Here is a 25,577-nt window from a genome sequence, read left to right as displayed (position 1 = left end):
ATTTTTAGAACAGATTATTAGTTCACAATTTTCTGTTGGTTTGATTAGGCATATGCTTAATATCTTCCATTGTTTGTCCTGCTCCCAGTGGGAAGAAGTTCTCCTACTCTGGGCTTGTTCGGATGAACATGACCCCATTTTTTCAGGACCGATCCGGCTTCAGTGCGTTCTACAGCAGTCTCTAGAACACCTTCTGATTGTACTTCACAAGAAGGGCATTGTAGCCCAGCCAAATGATTGAATGGTCCAAACCACACTCCTATTGCACTACATGGAACAGTAGCACACTAATATGTCATTTTTCTGTGTGCATCGCCTTTAAAGTGCTCCATCAAACATGTACATAATAAAGTGAAATAGAATATTCCCTTGGTGCCAGGGAACAGACTAGACCTCTTTAATGTTTACAAAGGGTGGTCTGCTAAATACATTTAATACCTTTCAATTTACTAGATTCAAGAATCAATCAATGTGTCCGTCTCTCAGCTGTGTACACTTCTAGAAATAAGTGTCGCCAGCTCATTATTTTCCGAATTAACATCTTCTAAAAGAGGTTTGAAGAAACTGAGCTCTGCTGTGATTAACCAGTAATCACATCTCTTCATGCCTCTTCAAAGACCAATATGAGGCAGTGCACTTGCCGAGCGGAGTTTGCACACAAGAACATTTTCCCCATTTTGGGAGTTTTAAGTGAGGATAACGAGCATGCTGGAAGCTCCCTGCAGCAAAGGGATCCACATTTTCACTACAATAGTGCTGTCTCAGTTTGTGCCATTACATTTTGTCTGGTTGTCATTTTGGGTTTTACCAATTAATTTGTTTGGCCTGCAGGCACATGTAAGCTTCATAATCATCAATCTATATTTGCTCGTTTTTTTTTCTGAAAGGAAGTAACAAACTGAACTTAAGGTAAAAAGGGGCCGCTGAACACACCTTCAAACCTAAATATTGACTATAACCCTGTACTCTTACTGCTGTAAGACTGCATTTATTTGGTAACAGCACTTCACAAAACCCCTCAAATAAGGAAAATAGCTCAGTTACTCAGTTCACTGATAATGTCACATAGCCTCTGCTTAGCTCTTCTCCTTGTGACTCAAAGATAGGTTGATGACCAGTTTGTGCCAGTAGTCTCCCTTGTTGCCATTTCAAGGGTAGTGACATTGGAGGGCACATGTGGCTTCATGTAGTGAGTGCTGTCTACACTATGCTTAGAGGTTGTGGGAATGCATATCGCTTTGCTTGGGTTGGACTGTATTTACGTTGATGCTTTTATGAGTACCAAGCCTCTGAATAAGAATAGGTTGGACGACCGTGTAGTCTGCTTTTGATATGATATTTCCAAACTGCATCAATTCCACACCTGATTGGGAGTCTTTGGGCGTTGTGATTGTAGTTTTATAGTGGTTCGTGATAGAAATAAGTTTTACCCTAAACCTACTGCTTAATGAAAGGGGGGTTTAGGACGTAGTAGACAACTAATTACTATGGCCTGTCATGTTAGACACTTCTAGAATCAGGGTGACTTGCACCATGCACAAATGCCAGTGTAGGCATTTGGTTTGTGGCTGGATGCTTTCCTAATGGTGACTATTTTTGAGCTCAATATCAGAGGATTGAGCTTTTTGGGAGCAGGAAGGGTCTAATGGCTGTGGTTAGATCTTGAGAAAGTATCTTTGGTTCACTTGATGGTTTTAAAAAATTTCTTTATGGTGGATTCCTTAAAAGCTTTATTCCTCACATAGTCATGGTCTCTACCCTAACAATAACATAAAAACAGTACATCCTGCCCAGTTAGTTCTTCTTGCAGTTCTACACAATGCACCATAACAAACTAAGGAAGGAAAATATTTTGAAGTGGGCAGATTGCAAATCATGACCCATCTAATTTCTTCTTAGTTTGGCCGAAGTTAATTGAATCAGACTTGCAGTTTTTATGGAACTGCAAATCCTCTTCTGGGATTTTGTTCTTAATTGTAACATACGTGTAGAGCTCTGCTGATACTTTGCTACAGGATTAAATGAGCCAGTATGCATCATTGGTTTACGTTCGCTTGCCGACAACAGATGTACTGTCCGCTTCAAGGGGTTTTGTTTACTTTAGAGGGCTTGGAGTCCATCCATTGCTCACTATTCATTGGCGTCATTTTTGCTGTTGTTTGCTGCCTCGTAATTGGCAAGACTGTGCCGGGCGCTGCCTCCTTTTCTTTCTGTGCATTATGTATCAAGCACAGATTGATTCATCTGAATCAGTGTCTGTCCACTGCTTGTGCTGTGATTCAGGTACTATTTCTTCTTCCACGCCCACCGCCTTCTCCATGTTGCTTCTTTCCTTACAACCCGACCACCCTAACGTCTAGCTCCACAACACTGTCACCACCTGGCTTTATCTCCTTTATCCACGACCAGTACGATATATGTAGCTCCCTTGCTCATTAGCAGCTCCCAGTTTAAAACTAATTAATTTGTAAAGAAGCCAGTTCTCACAGAAGAATTGTTGATACTAACCACTCGGCTCAAAGACATCCGATATTTATGTAGATCGAGGTAATTGGAACATATTGTATTATAATTACATTTATATAGCACAAGACTTTGAAGTATTGGGGCAAATCTCTGGCAACTCAGGCAACTTTCAATGCCACTCCACTCAGTGCCACTACATTCAATACCACTCGGCCCAGTGCCATTCCACTCCACTCAATGCACTCTACTCCACTTCGTGCCCCTCTATTCCACTCAATGCTAATCTACTGCACTAAATGTCACTTCACTCTCCTCTGTACCACCCCACTCTTTTCCCCACAACTCCACTCTTCTCCCTGCCACTCCACTCCATTCTTCTCCATGCTACTCCACGCCACTCCATTCTTCTCCACACCACTCCATTCTTCTCCACACCACCCCATTCTTCGCCACGCCACTCCAGTCTTCTCCACTTCACTCTTCTCCATGCCACTACCTCGCCACTGCACTCCGTACCACTGCACTTCTCTCAATGCATTTCCCTCAGTGCCACTCAGTGCCACTCCAACTCCATTTCACTCTAACAAAGACAATAGATCTCACATAGGGTAGACCTGCTGGCTTTGCCAGTGCTTGATTTGATCAGTGAAAAGGCATCAGCAGTAATCGCAGCGAGCAGAAGTGAAGAATCTTAAAATCAATCCCTCTTCTGCTATTGAATTTGCTGTTGAACTTTTAACCTGTACGCCTTGACATGAACTGTCCTCCGTGTGGCTGTAGTGTATGTGAATGGCGCATGCGGTCATTCACTGATTCCATATTTTTCTTCCATCCCCAGGCACTTTTGATGGCCCACGACAAAGTGGCGGAGCAGGAGATGCAGCCCGAGCCGGCGACGGAGGACCGTTTCTACGAGAGTGTCAGCCAGTACGGCGGAGAAACAGTGAAAATCGTCCGCATCGAGAAGGCTCGTGACATTCCCTTGGTAAGTGGAACACGAGGAGTGCATCTTGTATGGTCTGCGAAGACTTGTAGCCGGTTTGCTAATTTTCAGGTGAGCCTTCTAAACTGAGATGAACAGCATCTGCTTTGAACATTCAGAACAGAAGCGCAGCTTTTACACTTGGGCTACTGGGCAAGAGTGAATGCAGTAACTTATGAGTGCTCTGCTCTTTGGAGATGTTCTTTGTTTATGCGAACACACATTTCATTTACAAAATGTTTGCTTTTTCATGCTAACACATTCCGAACCAATGTGTTGTATAAGCAGCGTGGTATTTCATTTGTTTATTTAGTTTTTAAATATTTATTTTGCTATCTTTATCAAAGTGTGGAATGCCTAGCAAACCACCATCACGTCAGTATCTTCAAGAAAGCAGGATACTGCAGCCTGAACCTCTACATAGAATCAGGCTTCAACTGGCTCCCAAACTTGGAATAAATTATAGTCTTCTTGCTAGGGGAGATATATTGAGCTGTTCATGGCCATTGAGTCATTTATCCCCTATTGTATCATATGTATTTATTTAATTTTATTAAGTAGAGACTGTTGCCCTAACTTCTTTAAGATAGCACTGTGGGAATGTACTTTTTAATCAGCCCACCGGTGCAGGGTTCACCCTCCTCTGTCCACGGGTCCTTAGACTAACAAAATAGAGATTGACACTGAAGCGGGAATTTAAAATAACAAGTTTATTCACTCATGAGTGAGAGCACGTCCATACAACACCCTCAAGTGTTCCAGGATGTAGAGGCTTGAATACACTGACCATGGTGCCTTTAAACAGAGCTTTCTGCACTGGAAAGCATGTAGTTACTAATAGAAGGTACAAGCATGCACAGGAATAAATACTTACATGGGCAGATGGAGATCAATTAGTCAGCAAAGAGGGAGGGGGAACAGAACTGCTTACAGTAGCAAAGATTGATCGACAGTTACAATTTTAGCCAGGTGCATTCTAGCAGCTACAGGCCTTTTCACATACATTGCTTTGGCTCAGTACAGAAGGAGTTAACTAAAGCTGATGACACAAGCAGAATAGAAAGGCAAGCAACATTTAAGAAGGAAGAATTACATAGCTGACAAAATGGATGCCACAAACAACATGGCTTCAGCTCATCCTAACGCCAATAATTTTCGATTTCCACAACACGAGTGATTCATCAACTGAAATGCAGGTCCATGATTAAAAATTGCGTTAGGGATCTAGAAAAGCTTTTAGAATCCTGCTCATTATAGTTTTTTTTTGTTCTTGTATGCATCCAGCCCAAAACCGCAAGCAGGTGCTGTCATAAAATGCAGCCAACACGTGTGTTACCAAGCTTGCTTCCAATAGCCTATGGTTGCTCTAATTTCTTTTCTGTCTGAACAGTAGTGTCAGGCTTTAAAACAAACTTCTCCATCGCGTAGCTTGTGAGCTAGTGGTAGCTCTCCAGCATCATGTATATCTATTGTTAGAATCAGATGGTAAACACTTTGTTTTGCCTCTTATTTTAAAGAAAACATAGTCTTTTATAGACAATGCAGCATGTAATATTGCATAGAAAGAAAAACGAAATGTTCAAATTGTACCATACATTTAAAAAACCCTTACCGTCTTTTATAGTCAGTGCAGCATGAAATCTTGCATGGAAAGAAAAACGAATGTTCAAAATGTACCATACACATATCTGGGTCCACACTTTCATCCTCCTGGGAACTTTCACACTAATGTGGGTACTTCTTAGGTTCACCAGATTCCCCTACCCTTCCCCTCCCTGTTCCCCTTCACCTAGTTCGCCATATTCTGTTTTTTTCCCCCTAGCTCTTTGCTTGATCGTCACAACGTTTTCTCTTATTCTATTGTTATCGTCTGACTGTAATGGCTTGTATACCATGCTGGTCTTTCACACCTGCCTAATCCTGTATGATCTAATGTTCATGCCATTGCAGTTTTGATGTGCACCTGTTTTACTCCATAATTTCAATAAAAACATTTACTTACTTTGTGCAGCACCTTGTAGATTAATGCAAGGCTGTGGATGCTCATAGTAGGGCATTTAATACGAGCAGCCTTGTGCTTACCTGTATTCTGAAACAATATGGTGAAACTGATCTGAAGCCGCCTTGTCTTTGTAGGCCCTATAATCTCCACCAAAGGTACAAATCCCAAGGCTAAACAGCGTGCATGTGTGCCTGGTGTTGGAGCGGAGCCCCATATTAATGTATGGCTTGATCTGTGGGCATCGACAGGGAATGACTCTCTTGCAGATGGGCATACTTTGCAGTGCTATTTAAGGAAGCTATAACCAGTTGGACACCTAATTGGTGGCCCGAGGAACTGGAACCAGTGCCATCCCCAAAACCTGTGGTTAATAACCTTGGGGTCCTAATCGACAACAAACTAAACCTGTCTGAGCAGGTTGCTGCAACTATGCTACCATGCACTTAACCTGCTTCGTAGAGTCTTCCATCTCCTCCCCTCCTCCACACGTAAAACCCTGGTACATGCTTTAGTTCTAAGCCGTCTGGACTACAGCAATGCCCTGCTGATCTCTGCAAAGGAATCCTGCCTGAGCAGTCTTCAAGTGGTACAGAATACGGCTGTACGCCTAGTAACAAGTGCTCCTCCTACTCCGCAAATTACACTGGTTTCCCATTCGCAGAAGAATTAAATTCAAAATCAGCTGTTTGGTATTTAAAGCCCTGAACAAAATGTGACCTAAATATCTGGCGGACAAACTGGTCAGACATATTCCGTCGCGAACCCTCCGTTCAGGAGGCAAGACTCTCCTGTCCGTCCCGCGAATAAAACAAACCAGACTAAGAGGCAAAGCGTTCTCCTACCTAGCCCCTCAAAACTGTAACCAACTACCTTCGTCAATGCACTAACTAAATGTCCTTCAGAAAAAAACTAAAAACCTCACTGTTCTGAGCCTCCGACCCTGCTGTCTCAAATGCGTCCTAAATGCGGAGATATCCCAACCGGGGTGATTCATGTGCTCTACAAATGACATAAATAAATAAAATAAAAACCCAATTAATTGGGATGTGTTAAGAGTTTGACTAACTAAAACCTTAACCAGTACCAACTTCCCTAGAATAACATACAGTGTATTTGTAAACCGCACGTTCACCCATGGGCATCTTGGCACTGAATAGGAGATGTTATTGTTACCTGACTTAATTTATTTATTCATTCTTTCTTCTGCGGTTGTAATTGAGTAGCGTGTATTGGCTAGTAAGAGCATCTGTTGTTCACATTGCTTTGAAGCGGCATAAATGCAGAATGAAGCACAAATTGTAAGCAAGCAGTGGCAAAGCCAATAAGTCTTTAGCAGTTGAGTGTTGACTTATTGGGTTTGCTAATGTGGGGTGAGTGCTGACGTATTGGGTTTGCTAATGTGGCCCTACTATTAAATGTAAGGAAATTGAATCTGCAACATTGGAGGGAAGTCTTACCAGGTCTTGCCATGAATTTATGTCGAGCCACACCAGAAAATAGCAGTTACTGTTTAACTCACTGGAAATCTTGCAAACATTCAATCATTTTATTTGTTTAGTTCTCCTTTTGCAATCAAAATAACCAAACACCATCAGCCTTTTAAGGGGGAACATTGCCCTTGTTACAAATGAAACTGATAGCTTGAGGAATCCTAGGTTATTCCCTTTAGAATAAAACATCAAAATTGGCAACATGCAGTAAAGGAGCATGTCCAAATTTGTGAAAGTAAGGAGACAGTTAATAACTACATTACAAGTGGCCACTTGTTTAGTGTTTGCAATAAAAGTGCCAAAAGAAAACATGAATTAATAATATAACAATGAAAAAGGTGGGAACAAATGAAGGCTTGTCTTTTACTTATGTGCTTGAACCTTGACAGCATTATTTGGACTCTAGCACACCTGACAACAAAGACAGCAGGACTCAAACCTTTCCTTTCAGACTAAGCATCTTAGAACTTAATATTTAGCCCCCTAGCGAGACACAACAAATGGGTAAAAGTTGTCAGCATTAAGGGAAATTTCCATAAACCCAATTAAAAGAAATTGGCTGCACTTTTTAGTTGTACAAACTCAGCTAGGGCAAGCTATTATAAAGTAGTGGCACTCTGTTAATGAAGGGGCAATGTGCTCATAACGCAGGTCCTAAATTCAATACAGTGAAGCCTCTGGTATTATTTATCACAATTCTTAATCTAAGACCGATACCACAAATTATCTGTCCACTGTTTTTTTAATTACTTCTTGACTGAATCTCTATCATTCTTTCTTTTTAATTCATCTACTAGCTATTTAAACACTTATACAATTCACGACAGACAAAAAACTGGTTTGCGTAATTTTTTAGTAGCAATAGTAAAACCAGTTATATTTAACATCAGGGAGAAAGTTAATTTTCACTTTTTTTCTCTTCTTTTTTTCATTTATACATATATATACATACACACTTTTATCACATTTGGCATGTATCTTTACACAATATATACAATATATAAACAAACATAAACATAGAGTTTTTCTTCTGAACCGTTTTTAGGTTCAAATGCCCAACATTTTGAATAAGGAAATCTGGGGTACTTTATTATATCCTTAATTCCTCTATCTGGATCACCAAATTCACAGAATGAAGCCTAGGAAGCACAAAATCACTTTTTGCCTCTTTTTTCAAGGCTATCATAAAGTCTTTCAAAATCAGATTTCAACGTTTTCTTATGGTGTCAGATTATATAAACAGTCGACGCGTTTCAGCTATAAGTTATTTTAGCCATCTTCAGGACTTTGGGCAGTACAATACACATTTACCAAAAAAAATAAAGGAAATAATTAAATTTATATACATAACAACGAATAGATAAGTCACGGTTACATGCACCCAATCCCGGGTGACCATCCTACTGTAGAGGTGAAAGATACCTAAAGGTATATTGGCAAAATTAGATACAGAAAGTGACACCACATAAAGTGCAAGAAAATGAATCCAACGTGTAAAATTAAAACGAAAAACCTTCTCTACTGATACCAAACTAAATGATATAAATCAAATCCAAATCCCATCGTGTAAGAATCAATCTTGTGTCCTCTCTACCAAACGTGCACCAAAGCACACCAAAAGGAGCATTGAATACCTGCATATAATTGCAGTCTGACGTTGGTGTACTCGTGGCAAAAAGGTACCGCACCTGCCCGATTACGGGCGTTTTTGGTACAGGGCAGAGCCCCACCTCGATCTTCTGTAAAGAGTAAATGAAATATACTCATTAAAACAAACAAGGAACTTACGTGTCTATCAAGGCTAAATTAAACCATAAAAATAACACACTTATCACACACACACTGTCATTTGTATATTAACAATCCTTACCGAAAAATGGGACCGTCTGATTTAAAGCGTCCCGAGTCGATTACATTTTTTCAATGGGTTCTACACAGTCAGCGCAACTCAGGTCAGTGCTGGGTAGAAGATTAAATCACAACGCAGAAGGATCACGCGGTAAGAGGATTCCTTCACGTCAACAATCCAGAGTGAAAATTAGCGTTTAGGCGTTTGTGTCTCGCTCCATATCAGGGCTTAGAAATAGAGGACGGACCAACTAAACTTAACGCGGGCACACAATCCCAACTTTAGAACGGAAATTAAAAAAGGACTAGCGCCGGGAATACCTCTAAACTCACTCATCATGGCAGTGCGCTAAGTAAAGTGATATATCCAAGTCTATAACACGTAAATACTCGAATGTCTCAGTTTACCCAGAATGAATTAAAAAAATCAGAATTATTTTTTTTAAAAAAGGGGGAATTATACCAAATATATAAACAATACATAAATATAAAATTCTAAGTTGTTTGTCCTAGTATCTTATTTATATACTTTCAACACAGCGAAGTGTAAATAATAGTCACCCCTTATAACCCAGTGTGTTGCCTCAACCCCTTACATTCTACAGATTTTGTAATACATTTGTCAATTGATTAATACATAAAAAGATAGATTACAAGTACAGCAATAGCACAAAATATACACACAAGCAGGTATACATATATTAGTATTCAAAGAGCAATGACCAAATCTCGTCTCTATCATTTAGACCTGACTTAGATGTTTGATATTTTTCAATGAATCTAGCCTCAAAACGGTTCAGTTTGATTTCTGTCTCTCCTTTATTCTTGTTTGTGACAACACACAATACTGACCAATAGATTACTTTTTCAGAATGGTTATGTGAGAGAAAGTGACTAACCAAGGGTGCCCCTATAGTTTTTCATTTAATTCTTGATTTATGTTGCAGAATGCGGGTTTTAACTGCCTGAATAGTTTGTCCAATGTAAAATTTCTCACATGGACATTTTATGCAGTAAATGAGATTTTTAGAATTACAATTGGAAAATGATCTTTGTAGGCGAGTTATGCCATTTATAACAATCTCTTTGGAATCCCCAGTAAGGCCACATGCCATACAATTATGGCATTTGAAATGGCCAATAACTGGAGGTAATCCTAGTAGATCTCCTGTGTTTCTTAAAGCAACCTTGTTTATAGTAGTTGTAGCTCTTACTAACTGGTTGCGTATATTTTGACCTTTCTTAAAAGCAAACAGTGGTTCAGGTATCTCAAGTCCATTTAACAATTTCCAGTTTTTTTGAATTATTTTCTTAACCTTATTCGCACGAGGGTCAAAGGTTAGAACACATGTAAGTGGGATATTCAATTTGTCCTTCTCTTTCGGTACCAACAATGTTTCTCTTGGAGTGTACCAAGCTCTTTTGAGTGCAACTTTAACGAGTTTTTTAGGGTAACCTCGTTTCACAAGTTTTTCTTTCAGAGTATTAGCATGATAAAAATACTATTCTTTATTACTACAATTCTTCCTTATTCGGAGGAATTGACCATACGGTAAATTCTCTTTTAGTGTCAGAGGGTGGTTACTGGTAAAGTGTAACAAGGTAACGCAGGTCCTGACAGCAGTGCAACCTTATTTAGATGGCAAAATGGAATTCCATTAAAGTGAAAACGCTAAGCGCACGTGGCTGAATCAAATACAGATGATTCCTTCCTTACTTTCATTGCAACAAAACTTCTAAAAAGGTAATAAAGACAAAAACCGGATTTGCTTTACAACATTTGGCACACGGGCCGATGGTACAGAAAAGCATGCATCAGAGCATGAATATTGGCTCTAGTTTTGAAAGCAAACTTTGTAAATTAAACGGTTAGTATCACAAATGTACGTCCTTCAGAGATCCACCCCATTAACCGTCCTCTCTTAATAAAGCAACCTCTTTCATCCTTTTTTAGTCCCTAAAAGCAAAGAAATTATTTTTTTGTTAGGAAAACTGCTTCTAATTACTGGCCTGTATGTTGTAAGTGGATGTGGGAGCCGGCTCATGAAAATGTGCGACTTTCGGCTGCGTTTCTCCGGAACACTTAGAGTTGCCTTTAATAAAACTAAATCTGAGACCAAAGCCTAAAAAAGAGTGATAAAAAAGGTGCCTCGCTTAGTTCTCTCCTATCACTTTCAAGCAGGCACACACAAGAAATATGGAGAGCGGTTGGGAGTGGGAGGAGACGGGGTGAAAAACTGACATTTCCTGGTGTCCGCTCAACATGCTCTGATCCTGATCAGATCATCTGTGCATAATAAATACATGTGACCTTCTGTAATGTTACTGTTGCTCACAAAGCATTCCAATGATGAACTGTGAAAAATGCCTTTAATGAAACCAAATCAAAGACTGAAGATAACGAAAACTCTGTGGGCAAGGAGACCAGCAAAACTTGAGATGGAACGTGAAAATGAAGTGGGGCCCAGTTCAGTAAGCAAGGATGATGAGGAACCAATGATTGAGGGAATAGGGAAGAAATAGTACCTCTAAAATAGTACCTCAGTCGCGTCGGGGGCAGCATACAGGCACTGATTAGGTTGAATCAATCTGTCTTTGGTCATTGCTCCACTGAAGGGATAACTAGTGACGTTGGTCATCTTTGGCCAATTAACGAGGCTACAAAGAAGACAGACGCTGTTAACAACAAATGGTAAGCAATGGGCGTACTCCAAGGCCTTTTTGTAAGCAATAGTGTCTTACAGTCTCGACCATAAAATGAATGTTTTTGTTTTCAGCCCCTCAAGGTTATCATTTGGTGGGTTATGAAGTTGATGAAAAAACATAATTTTCAAGAAAAATTGAGACTTCAGATAAAATCATCTAGTCTTCAATCGGCAGAAATGATAACAATTTTTTATTTCCAGTGTTTACAAAGTTTTAGGATCAACTGTTGACATATTAGTGTGCCTCTTTCAAAAAATAGACATACTATGTTCATGTGAAAGTAAGATTAAATTGCTTCCAGGTTTTTCTTTGATAGTGGAAGGTTTTGTATGCTCCGACGCCACGTGGCCAGAGGGGAAAACGGTCTGCTCTATCACTTGCATAACAGTAAATATAAAGTTAACTTTACTGTAGGTGAAGGTTGTATCAGGGGCACAAACTTATAGTGCAGTCATTCTCTGCTGCGGATAGCCACTGCTGATTCTGGAGCATCACAGTCTTCTCTCCCAAGAATGGATACTTAACAGCCACCCAAAGAACTTTTTCTGTATGAAGACCTGGTGAATGTTTACCTACGTTGGCAATTCACTAGCCTGCTTGCTGAGGTCAAGGGAATTATATTTCCATATTTCCTTTTCTACAACCTTCCATATTCACCCAGAATTTTGAGGCTTGTAGGTTGGCCGCAATAAAAACAGTAAAAATGCCAAACCCGTTATATACACATTTCCGAACCTCAACATGTAAATAGTACATAAATTCACTAGTACTAATTTTCCTAGAAAAATAGTGACTCCCAGTATTTCCATCTCCCTCCTGAAGTTTTCTAGTTGTTCCAACCTGATTTGGTGCAACCAAGTACCAGGATTGGCCCAGAAAAGATAATATTGCCTAATACGGTGGCAACATATAGCACTACTTCTTGCCTATCAAGACAACATTTACAACCAATTTGCACTAGTGGCCACAAAATTATGTAGACCCAATGCCTGCTTCCGGTCCAGGTTTTTAGGTCAGTCCGGATTGAACCTGCAGGATGGGATCCAAGTCTATTCCCAGTAATTAAGCGTAGACATTAGCTTGGCGAGATAAGCCTTCCTAGAGGTTAAGGTTGAGTAGACACCGAATTTACGATTGAAGCGAAGTAAACCCTCTGACATTTCATTGAAGTTGTTTGGAGTCATTCAGAGGGCCCTAGTCAGGTTATGCTAGAGCTGTAACCCCAGATATTTGTGGAAAGGAAAAATCACTAATTTATTAGAATCCATGGACCAGTTTACTTTGCAGATCTAGGTCGCACACTACAGGTTCTTTATGTTCAAGTTTGTTTTCAGATAAAATTCAAGCTTGTTCCTAATAAGTCTTATTAAAAAGTGACACAACTTAACTTTAAAGCAGGTGTGCAATGCTTTTGCCCGATACTCTTGGGAAATCTTAGACTTGCCATCTCCAATGTCAAATTTATTTATGTATGCATTCAAGAAATAGAAGTGAGCATGCAGCTCTGCCTTATTCCAGGATGGCCAAATATTTTTCTAGTGTTGACCATTCTCACCTTCAAATTTGTGTGCCCCAAGAAGCACCAAATATTTAATTTAAGACATAAACGGGTCACTTACTTGCGCCTCATTGGAACATTTTAATCTATAGGATCTCTCCATTTACAACACATTATTAAAGCCAGCATAGAGAAAAACAAAAAGACAATACAGAGGCCCATCGGTCCCAAAAGTGAAGAAGCCCCTACTTTCAAAACTAATTGTGTATCATGAATATCCCTGCTCAGAATCCTATCTGGACTTTAGGGGGTAATAACAGTACGGTCTACCTACTCCAAGAGATGGGCTCAAAAAGTTTCCTGAAACTTTTAGCTGCATGTCATAATATGGGCAAAAGACGATATTTAGCAGAGAAAGTTACATTATAGTTTCAATAAAGCAGTATTAACAGTGTGCCGCTCCACATTTCAGGCACTTTTCTGCTCACTAAAACTACCAACTAAGAAAGCTAGGAGATCTCACTGTCTATTTTATCCCCAAGACCTTTAGTAGGCAAGCCATCTGCTCAGATTGCTCTTGCCTTTTTAGAGTTAGGTCTTATCTTCCTTTTCCTGCTACAATCATCATCAGTGTCTGAGGGATAAATGAAGGCCCCACAACCAATTATGAACCACTAAGATAATCTCCCTAGACTACATAGAAAATGACAGCATCTGGTCATTCAGACTCTATTTGGAGGTGGTACTATGCAAGAGAGGAGGATTGCTACCTTGAAGCAGTCAAGAAGCTTGCATGTCTCGGTGACCTGGAGAGCAATGCTGTCAGGTACCTAGTCTCTTGACAGGGTTGCCCAGGCCGGACAGGTCAAAAAGTAGAGACCTGATATAGCTCAACCAATGAATCCTCCTGGTTGGGGACTCGGCCCAAGGCTAACAACCTTGTCCCATTAAAAGGATTTGTTACCGAAACAGCAGCAAGAACCACAAAATCTTCTGAGCACACCGGACAGGATTACAGAGGGTCTGAGTGCCAAGTGCTAGACTAGAATCAGATTCTGTATCATACAGACTATGTATGGCACAGGAATGCTGTCTCAAGTAACATTAGAGATGAGGTGTTACGACCTGCACATCCCAAGGGTCAGCAAAAGTAGGAGGACCGGATACAGCAGATTGAAAACCACCACGGGAAGGAGTAACCGTCATCCTGAGCAAGGGGACGGAGAAATACCCGATTGAGTGGATGCCAGTCAGCCCACCATTATCCAGCACAATGCTCCAACAAATGATAAGACTAAACAGTCAAGGACTTATTCTACCAACAGATGCAAGCTGAGCTTGAAGTCATACCGAACCATAACCCAAAGCGAGATTTGAATGCTAAAGTGGGAAATGTCAACACGAACCATGACAGAGCAATCAGAAAGGAAGTTTGTGGAAAGTGATTAACAGTGGAGAGAGACTGTTGGAATTTTGTGCCACAAATGATCTGGTCATAGGAGGGACTTTCTCCCCCCACCGTGATAGTTACAAACTAACTTGGTGTTCACTCAGTGGCAGAGACATGTGCCAGATTGACCACCTGATGGAGACCTGAAGACACTCACTGCAAAATGTCAGAGTGAGGAGGGGAGCTGACGCCAGCAGTGATCACCATCTAGTGAGTGATCTTGTGAAGAATCTAGAAAAATAGATCACAAAACATCAGGATGACAGTAGTTCAATGTGGCAAAATTACAGGACTCTAATATCAAGAAAGCATTTGTCTTTAAAAATCAAAAACAGGTTCCAACTCCTGACACACAAAAGATCAGTGTGAACCAGCTGCAGACGCGGTCAACAAGAACAGGTGTCTTCGGTATATGTGAAGAGCAGTAAAACATGCTTGGGGACAAAAGCAATGAAGAGGAAAGATTGGATAAGATAGGACACATGGCAAGCTATTGAAGACAGGATGGCAGCAAAAAAGAAACTTACAGAGGCCAAACTGAGTGGCTGCTGGAGACGTACAAGCAATAGTACATACAAGTAAACGAAGCAGCCAAACAAATTACCAGAGCAGACAAGCGGGTGTACATGGGTAACCTTGCCAGCCAAGCAGAGAACAGGGGGCAGTCTTCAAAATCACAAAGATAGTCTGTGCTAAATCTGATGCAACATACAACACAGCTATCATGGACAAGCAAAGCAGAATACTCACAACAGAGAAAGAGCAGGCATCACGCTGGGCTTACCACTTTAAATAAATGTTGGACAGGCCAATACCAACAAGCAAAGCAAATATCCAAGAAGCAGACACAGACTTGAATGTGAACGGCACCCCACGGAAAGAAGAAATTGTCACTGCTTTCCAACCTCTTTGCCAAGAGCTTTTCTGTTCTCAAGACAATTTGAATGTAGAAACGTGAGGGTAAGACCATACCAAATGACTAGATCATCAAAACTGCCATAGGACTTTACTCCCAGAATGTACTGCAAGTGAAAAGGGACTTAGAAATTGAAATAGGACCCTCCACCTCACAACTTCTATCCTTCTCATCAGGATAGAAATAGGACTTCTCCCCACATTCCACGAAAGTTAATGAAATAGAGATAGGACAACTCCGCCTGTCATAGAAACAGACAAAAAGGTCTACACTACCACTCTCTTTCCTCCCCAAGGTATCGGCCATCTTTGACTAGTCCTAAACCTGTCCTAGATTAGTCCCACCGCAGGCTTCCGAATCACACCCTCCACGGCTGTTACTGCCCTGTACACATTCCCTCCAGCTACTACCTCCCTACATAGCCACTCTTTCTTACCCATGATGTCGGCCATCTTAGTCTAGTCCTGACTAGCCCTTGGCTAGTCCCTCCTCAGGCATCCTACTTTCATTCCCTACAGTCACCACCTACCCACACAGCCCTAGGCTAGTCCCTCCTCAGGCATCCTACTCTCATTCTCTACAGTCACTACCTACCCACACACTCACCCTACATAGACCTCTCTTCTCACAATGGAACTCACAGGCACCCACACATAAAAAATTATTTACCCCCCCAAGCTCACAAAAAAATCAGCCAAAACCTTTAAGCACAACTTCCTGAAATCCCACCCAGAAACCCCATTTGCAGATCCTTATTTCTCACCTCGTTTTGGACCCATGACTACCAAAATCATCTTCTACACCAAACGTAGAGCACAATGGAGGAAAGCCTTCCTATTATTACTCATGACTTCCTCCATGAAGAAGTTCGCACATGGTCTTCGGATGTCTATTACATCATCACAACTCTTCCAAGCCACAGCAACCATCACTATCTACAATAACGACACCATCCTCATTCAATCCACGGATCATAGCCTTAACCTACTTGATAACATATTTCATATTATTAAAGAGCATTTATCCAAGCCTCTCCTTTCTCCCAGCCCCTCTTCCTCTTGCACCATCCCTCCCCTCCTACATCTAGCCGCCCCTCCCCTACCACCTACCCATCAACCCTCACATGTAGCCCCGCCTCCTCTTTCACCTTCCCCCCCTCCTCTCACATTTAGTCCACACTACTCTTGCTACATCTCCAGCCCGTCACCTCCCACAAACAGCCCTCCCCACTCCTATCACATCACCACCCCACCTCCTCTCCTATCTAGTCCCCCTCCTCCGTTGCCACCCCTCCTCCTTCCATACCTACTCCCCCCACCGCCCTCACCCCTTCCACTCCGTTCACACCTAGTCCCCCTCCTCCTCCTCTCACAACATCGCCACCCCTCCACCTCTCTCTCCTAGTCCCCACTCCCGCATCACCACCCCCCTCTTCTCACATCTAGCCTCCCCTCCTCCTCGCACATCTTCTCCTCCCCCCTCTCACACCTAGTCCACCCTCTCCTCGCATATCACCACCCCCCTCCTCTCACACCTCACCCTCTCCTCACTTCCACCCCCACTGCCACCACCTCTACTCCCCCCTCACCCCATACCACCAATATGCCCCCCTCCTATACACCCCCATTCCCCCACCTCCCACACCTCCACCCCCCCCACCTTGTTACCCCTCCCACACACTGTCAGTGTTACCACACAATTACCCACCATGGAAACTCCTTCGCCATCTTCTCTCCCTCCTTCACATGCCCCTACTTCCTCTATACCCACGCCTAACACATACCAAACTCTTTACCCACCTCCACCCCATACTCTTTCCCGGCCCCTCTCAGGTCTCACACCTAACAGAGTCCAAGCTCCTCAACTTTTACTAAGCTCTACCATCCCCACCACCACCGTCCCTAACTCCACTCTGGACAAGATTATGACCACCCTCTTCCAAATTAAAGATAAACTACAAACATTCAAAGAGCTATTCACAAATCATATTAGACACCCTTCCCTACCCAGTACCCACCTAGCGCACCAGCCCCCCATCCCATCTACATGCTCACACACACACAACCCTCCTCTCTGGACCTCCATCCCCGCCCATACCTCTTCCACCCGACCTTTCCGATGCATCAATTTATTGACACGCTATGACATACGTGCCCTCCTACACTCCTATAATTCCACCTCCATGGCCCGCACAGCCACTGTAGTGTAGTTCCTATTTTCCCAATAGGCTCTGCGCATTGGAATAACATAAAAAAAGTGTAGACGTAGGACTGAGGTCATCTAGGTCTCTACTGACTATGTTAGACTAAATTCAGGTTTGCCAGATAGCTCAGAGGTCACTAGAAACTTTCTCGAATTAATAGGGAGGGGTTAACTTCCCTGATTTAGACAAGAAGGGATTCTGCTGAATAAAGAGTGTATCTCTAGAGTCGTGTGAAAACAATAGGCAGCTATTTCACTCAGTCAACCGTGCACACTTAGTTTCACCAGAGTGCAGAGAAATAGAGAGACGGGCGTTTTTCAATAAAAAGGTGTTTTTTTATTGAGCAGTCTTCTTTCTCATACAAGAGAAATGAATTGCCACAATAGCAATACTTATTATGAAGAAAAGTGCGTACAGTAAAAGTAGTATTACGAAATAATACTGTAACAGCATAGATATGGTTTCTTAGCCATATGATACTTAAAATACATAAAATATATAATCATATATAAAACCATTGACTAACGTACTCAACTGGTGCTTCTAACTACGCCTACCCCGATGTACCTGACCTAAGCCTAATACCTGGGAAGGAGTAAGTAAGTAGCAGTTTAAGTTAAGTTGGTTAAGATTGTTTTTGGCAAGGATGTTAATCAAGAATTCTCTTTAAGAGTTTAGTGAGCTCCGTACCTTAGTAATAAAATGTGGGAGGTCTGGTATCTCTTTCTTCAGGACTCGATCTCCCAGCAACCCGCAAGGGTGACTCGGGAACACCAGAGCTGGATTTTCTCGGCGTGAGAAAAAGTAGCTTCTCCAGCGCGTCAAAGGGGAGGGGCGGCTTCCGTGGGCTCTCGCATCAGCTGGGCTCTCGGGCAAGTAGATAGCCGCTCTGCTCCAAACCACTGTGTGTTTGCTTAAGGCAACTGTTGGTATTTTATACCTGAAAGGTGCTGGGTTTGACGTAAGGTTGGACATAAGACGTCGCTAAGAACTAACAGTTCTTGCTGGACTCCAGGAGTTTTTGTTCAAATCAAAACAAAAGCAGGGGTGGAATTTCCTGGGCTGCTGGAGGCTTGGTTTGTTTAAAGAACGCGTTGTGCTTTCTAGGAGTCGATGGGAGTAGCCGTGCTGTGCTTTGGACTGCATGGGCTATTACTGAATATGGATATGATTCTTATGCCTTTGTAAGGATATTATTGATTATAACCGCACAAGGGCATGAATCGGGAATATCGAATTAGGGTCCTAGATAGAAATACAACACCCACTCCACGGATTAGTGTCCATCATTACTAAAAAACTAAGCAATAATAAACATGTAATAATGCATGTGTGTTTTCCAACCCACCCCAAAATACATATTTCACATTTGAAATGGTATATGGTTAAATACAGGAAAAATGAGTATTGGTACTGTACGCTTTTCAAGCAGTGTCATCATTCATTAAAATGCATATATATATTAGCTGAATGATTTGCGAAAATTACACATGAAATGGCTCTGAATACAGAAAAGAAGGTCGAGGCCATTTCATCACATATTTATACAAAATGCTGTATATGTGCTAGAGGCTGAGGTAAAATATTGTCTCTAGTATCCTAAAAATAGAAGCTCTGTTCTCTAAGAATAGTTCTACTTTAAGCAGAGTACCATGTGCCAAAAAAAAGTTACATATTTTGGAAATGGAAAAAGTAATTTCGATTTCAGGGGAAAAAATAGTTTCAAATGTTTTCAGTAGCTTTGTTTATCAAAACTGAAGGCCGAATTCAGAGTTCAGGGAACGCTGTGTGATCATTGTTTTTTAAGAATTATTCTCATTGACTGGAGAGAACATCATATCGGGCAGACTTGCAAAAAAATGGTCTACAACATCAGGTGAAAGTTTGACAAAGTTCGAAAATGCTGCGACTGTGCAGTTTGGAGCGTGATTGCTATCATCGATGTTTGGATCAGCAATGCTCACAGAAGGTTGTACCTGTATGGTGCTGCTTTCCTCTCGTACCTCACCGCCACCTACTCGTAGTGGTGAAGTCTCAACGAATGCCGTCATCAGAATAGGTAGCCGCTGGGGACAACACGATGCATGAGTCGTTACCGGACCTAGCAAAGTATCGATATCCTTTGGTACTGCTGATGGTTGTGTAAGACAGATGTCTAACACGCATTCTTCCATCGTTGCTAGAGTCTTGTCTGTGGACTGGCTTGCCATATCGGAGCAGAAGGAACAAAAATAAAATTCCTGCCACGAGTCCCAAGATTAAGGGTAGGCCGCCAAAGACAGAATGGACAAAATTCGGTAAGATGCCCAGAACTGTTTCAAAGGGTGCTAACAGTCCCGAAAAAACTGTCTTAAATACATGTGCGATGCCACTGGTATCAGACATGTTTAAGATTTGGCTTAACATTTCTGCGAAATGTGCGGGGCAATTTGTCGATAAGAGAATGTATCTCTGCTGATGTCGTTGCCATTTGCAGATCATACGTTTCTTTGGATGACGTTAGAGGCACAGTTGTCTGTAAAAGAATAGACTTCATTCTGCTTAAAGTATCAATTCGAATAGAAGAGATATTCAACGAAGGCCATAACCCAGCCCCCGTATCTGGGTTGCTGTGCGGATACAATACTTGCATACAGCAAACGACCCTGGAAGTTACGGTCACGAGATAAGCTTGCCCTGGCACCATCCCACAACAGCTGTGGTCACTTATTAAAATGTAACTCCTGTTACTAAGCTGTTTGAAAAATGGCTCTATCTGTTTTGCAGGCGTGCCATGCAGGTGACATGAAAGGTTATTTGAAGATCCTTCGCAGGCTCCATGCAGGTTAATACCTTGACACAGAAGTGTACCGCTTAGTGATTTTTTACATTTGTTACCACTAAGGAATACATCCCTTTTCCCTTCACTATAACATCTGTGTGTATAGGGTAAATCCCATGTTGATTTGATGTATTCTTTACCCAACTTTTCATACTGGCCTGCAGGTATATACTCTTGGCAGTATTTGAACTGGGAAGTTGTTATCGGAAATGAAATTGTTCCGTGTATTATCCATTCAATGACGGGTCTCTCTGAAATTGTCAATGGTAATCTCTCAAGTTTTTCAATGCTCAGGATCATATCTGCTCATTTTTGTGCCAAACATGATTTTTTTATCAGTAAGGTTAAAGATACCGAATAATGACGTTGTGTTGATTAAACGCCATGGTACGTAGCCTGAACGCAGATTTTGCAACGTCCAACCAAGCTGTACAATAGAACGTAATTGAGACTGTCCATGTTGTAACATTAGTAAGTCCTGTTCTATTATATCAATAGCAGATGATACAATGCTGTCCAATGAATATATTCTGGAGGACAGAGTCATTAACCCATTGTCCACTACAGAAAGTGATTTTTCCAAATTAATACGATCAATTTCTCGTATTTTTTCTGCTGTTTCAATTTGCATTACTTTCCAAGCTTCGTTGTATGCAGCGTATATACCGGCTGCTATGAAACGTTTTTGACGCTGTTTGCGTGGTCCCATTATGAAATCACGCAAGTCGGCACCGTCTTTAAGTAAAGTCAAGTGTTGCTTAATTTCAGCCGGTTTGGATTTCTGTAGCCACTCAAGGCATAGCTTTTCTACACTGTATGTTGTAACTATCCCTGGATGTTGTCTCTGGGAGTATCTTGGGTCTGTCCTGGTCATTTTTAACCCCTGTGTTTTGTTCAGGAATCTATTTTGACAGTTATTCGTGTCTGTTGGCCAGATCAACCACTTTTTCCATTCAGGATGTGTTCTGTTTTGGTTAAAGATATGGGTTATGTCTATCTCCAAATCTGTAGTGCTATCACTATCAGTTATGGGTTTCGGAATAGACTGTGTATTTAAATCTTTTATCTTAGCTAAGCCAAGACAAGTAGTGTGTTGAATTGTGTCATTCAAAAATATCATTTGTTCTGGGATCATGCAGGCCCTAACTAATGCTTCTAAGCCTTGTACTTACCAATCTTTTGTACCCCAGATCGTTTTAGTTTCAATGTTGTTATTCCAAAATTCGAAACCAAATGTAGACATTTTGTCATAACATTTTTCAGAATAAATCAATTTAGTATTTGTCAACATTGTTTTCATTCCTGTCCTATTTAACATTTTAAAATAAAACGTTTTCGGATCACTGTTGTTAAACCCTGAGAAGTACTTGAATTTCTCATAAAATGTTTTCGAGCTGCCTTTTGGCGGTGTTGGACAGTGTTCCCATTGGTTATAAGATAAAACATTTCTAGGCTGTGCGGTTTTATGCAAATAGTGATCACCAAAGTGGTTATAACAGTATAACTCTTCATAATTCGATGAACCCTGTAAGTAATCCTGTTCAGTAAATTTGGCTGACATTACTAAATCTGACATCATATTATTAATGTTTTCAAAGTCCCAATCATCAGAGAAAGTACTTGGTGTCACAAAGTCACTTAATGAAACCTTGAACTGGTGTGGATACTTCAAGAGCTCAACCGGGCCAAAAATGTCATATTCAGTTCTGTCCCATGCTACCCCACCGGGTATTAGTTTGGCTGAGATGTTTACTGATGATAATTCTCTTTTCTCGATGTGGGAGGATGTGTGAGGCTTTAAGACCAAGTTGATGTTCTGACTTGCTGTGTCCATTGTACTATATTTCCAATCAATGAATTTTCCCAAACATAGAACCATGATGAGCCAAAGCAGGAGAGTAAGTACACCTAACACAATCCATAATTCAATCCATGGTGAAATCAGATATGTTTCTTTTAGTTGGAGAGAAAGTTAATTTTGTCTTTGAAAGTTTTTGTTTCAGGCGTTTCTTCATGCTCACTTGGATCTTCCGAGAAGCCGTCGAAGTTGATGAAGTAGCCAGATGCAGTTCTGTCAATTATTGGGATTTTTTCCGGATTTTCATTTGCTTTTGCATTTTTCTTTGTTTCATTAGAATAGTCAGAGGATACATCATTGTAGATTGGTGTTTCTTGACGAACTGTTACTATTTGGGTTTCAAGAGGCACAAGTTCCAAGGCATTATTGCATAGTCCTTTTTTTATTCACAGCAGATTTATCAAATTTGATTAGTCTCTCAGCATGAGCCTCTTGGATTGTAGCAAACTTTGGTATTCTGCTATTTCTTGGGAGTCCACTGGGCCTACTACTTATTATTGGCCACATGATTGTGGTTTTACCAGGTCGATGGATACAACTCGGTTCTCCTTTTTACCAGCAAGGGGCGGTAGTACAACTGATCTTGTTTCGCTGATGGCTAAGACAGGTACAGCTTTTCTGTAAGAAGGACCAAATTCCTTCTTCACCACAATCTTCTCTCTGACCAGATCCCCAATCTTTGGAATCCAGACAGGTCTTGCCGGGACAGGTGGTTTTTCTTCAGTGGTTGTCGGCTGTTGTTTCAATTTTATGTTACTCAGGCTTTTTCTTATTTCATGTAGAGCCTGTAAAACAGCCAAACGGTCTTTGATATCAAAGCATTTTTCTTCTACCACTGAAGTGTGACAGTCAAGATCCTGAATTAGCATTCTAGTACCGAACAATAGTTCGTATGGAGTGAGACCTTTTAGAGAATTTCTTGGCAGATTATTAAGACTACGTTGGACACTTGTTAAATGTTTGACCCACCCATCACCCGAACCTAATACCCTCGCCGTTATAGATTGATTTATGTCTCGTTTTTTCTTTCCACTACCGCATTTCCCTCAGTATGGAAGGGAGAAGAGTACCGCAATGCGATGCCCATGCTGTTCATGGCCTCTTTGTAAGCTCGAGAGCTAAACACAGGACCCTGATCAGAATGTAGCATGCCAATTGCGTATATGCCGATAAAGACTCGCAAATCTTTTTAGAACAGTTCTGGCGTCAGCCGAATGCTGCTGGTCTACATAATCAAGTTAATTTCTCTTAATAATTATTGGGACGCATTTCTCTGGTTGGATTTCTGTATCATAGAATGCCTGAAGCTTTCTAACAAAGATGTCCGGGCAGTATCCTGGTCCGGTTCACAGCTGCGATCTGTGTTGTAGTCTGGACAATCCATTGCAAATTTGTAAATTTGCACGCTCATTCCCGGCCACCAGTACTCGGATTGTAATTCTATTAAGGATTTCAAGATCTGTTGGTGCCTCGGACCCAGTCCCATGTGTGCGCTTTGAATCAAGAAAACTCTCCGGTTCGTGTTTGAAATTACTCTATCCCCCACTCCAGGGATTTGAGCAAACGGAACGGAGTTTGCATCAATTATGTATGTATTACTGAGTGGATAGTTGAGAGGTAATGCTGCATAATTTCCTTTTAATGAGGCTTTTACTGCCAGCATGGTTTCTCCATCTATGTTTTTCTGAACGCTTTTCAGTGGCTACGGAAACTGGTTGAACCGCTTCCGCTGTGGCTGTGTTAGCCAATGAATTCCCTGCAACGTGAACGCCATCACGTTGATGACTCAGTGCGTGTATCACGTGAGTCCTCTGTAGTTCTTTCTTTAAAAGAACTGCTTGTTCCCAAAGCTATTTATTCTTTTTTGTGGCACCTGTGTCATCTTTGTAACCGTTTTTACTCCATGTCTACATGTCACTGTTGTAAGTCTTAACGCAGAAATGCGAATCGCACACTATTAGTGTGGGGAATTCACGATCGGCATTTTCAAGCGCCATCTTTAAAGATCTTATTTCAACTCGTTCAGCTGAACAGTTTCTGATTGATTCAGTTTTGGTAATAATCGGTCTGAATTTACCAGAGCGCCAGCAACCTTTAACAATCGCGCACGCTGCTTTGTACGATTTTTCCACTACATTGTAGTGTTGTGCAAATCTGTCCATGTAGATTACACAAGTGTACTTTTCTAGAGGCAGAATTTCGATTGGCAGAGGATATTCTTGTTCGTACTATAGATCATCTAGTTTCTTCAGTTTCGCGTCAAAATAGTATTTCACGTCTTCTGCAGCAAGAGAATTTTCCCATTGTATCCATTCTGGATCTAATGCCACAGCATTTAAATTGCATGTGCATGTTAAGGCCTCAAGGGCTGATTCTGCTGTAAAAACAGTTATCCTTCTGCCTTGGGCTTGGGCTCTTTCTTTTGCAACAGCAGTTTGAACCGCTAACAGAATTTTTTCTGTAGAACTGGATTTCATTTCAGCTTTAGTGTACAAATATGATTTGTAAGCTATAGGTACTATTTTTCCCTCATTAGAGGTCAGGTATGTGAATCCGCATCTTCCTTGGATGACTCGGATAACAAGTTTGCATGTGTTTTCACGTGTTTGCAATTTTGTTTTAGTTAACATGTCTGTTTGTAGTGATCTTAAAATTTCTGTGTGTTTGAGTCCAACTTATTGGTTTGAAATCCGGTCCTATTAATTCATAGAGAGGTTTAACTCTCTCTGCATAATTTAGTATGTTTTTTCTTCCGAAATTCAGGAAACCTAGTATTGATTGTAAATTCTTCAGCGTTTTTGGTGCTTGGAGTACAGCACATTTCTATAAGAAATTGTCTGCCAGGCTCTTGCCTTCACTTGATAATTCATGTCCTAAAAATAGGTCTGTTAGATGGTCAATTCGTGACTTTTTAAAGTTAAATTTTTAACCCTCTGAAGCTAACCCAAGTATTATGGTGTTCACTCTTTTTAAGTGAGTCTCCAGGTCATCATCTGTCAGATAGATGTCATTGACATATGATAATACCTCGTTGTATATTTGTAGTAACTTTGTTACCCTTGCTGAGAATAATCCTGGGCTATTCTTGAATCTCTGTGGGAGTCGACAGAAGTGTTTTTGTGAACCCATTATTGAGAAAGCGGTCAAATACCTTCTTTCAGGTGCAATGTTTTGACAGAAGAATCCATTAAAGATATCTAATGTCGTTTTATATTTTCTGCACACAATGTTATTCATAAGTGCTGCACTGTGTGAGTTTTGTACTGCAAATGTTTTACAACAAGAGTTGAGATTTCTTTAGTCCAAAACTAGACAATATGAATCGTCTGGTTTGGAG

At 41.1% G+C, this 25,577-nt stretch overlaps 1 protein-coding gene across 1 annotated transcript in view; it reads left to right on the top strand.

The window, feature by feature from the left end:
• The window catches only part of PALS1 (protein associated with LIN7 1, MAGUK p55 family member), a 489,281-nt gene that overhangs the window by 252,817 nt on the left and 210,887 nt on the right, over positions 1–25,577 (top strand). The window contains exon 5 of the mRNA XM_086951985.1: positions 3,305–3,451. Coding sequence (XP_086808111.1) covers positions 3,305–3,451 — 147 coding nt within the window. The remainder of the gene's footprint in view (positions 1–3,304; positions 3,452–25,577) is intronic.

This window comes from Lissotriton vulgaris, unplaced genomic scaffold (genome assembly GCF_964263255.1).
Source record: "Lissotriton vulgaris unplaced genomic scaffold, aLisVul1.2 SCAFFOLD_817, whole genome shotgun sequence".
Classification (NCBI taxonomy): Eukaryota; Metazoa; Chordata; class Amphibia; order Caudata; family Salamandridae; genus Lissotriton; species Lissotriton vulgaris.
This window is presented reverse-complemented; position numbering and strand designations above follow the sequence as displayed.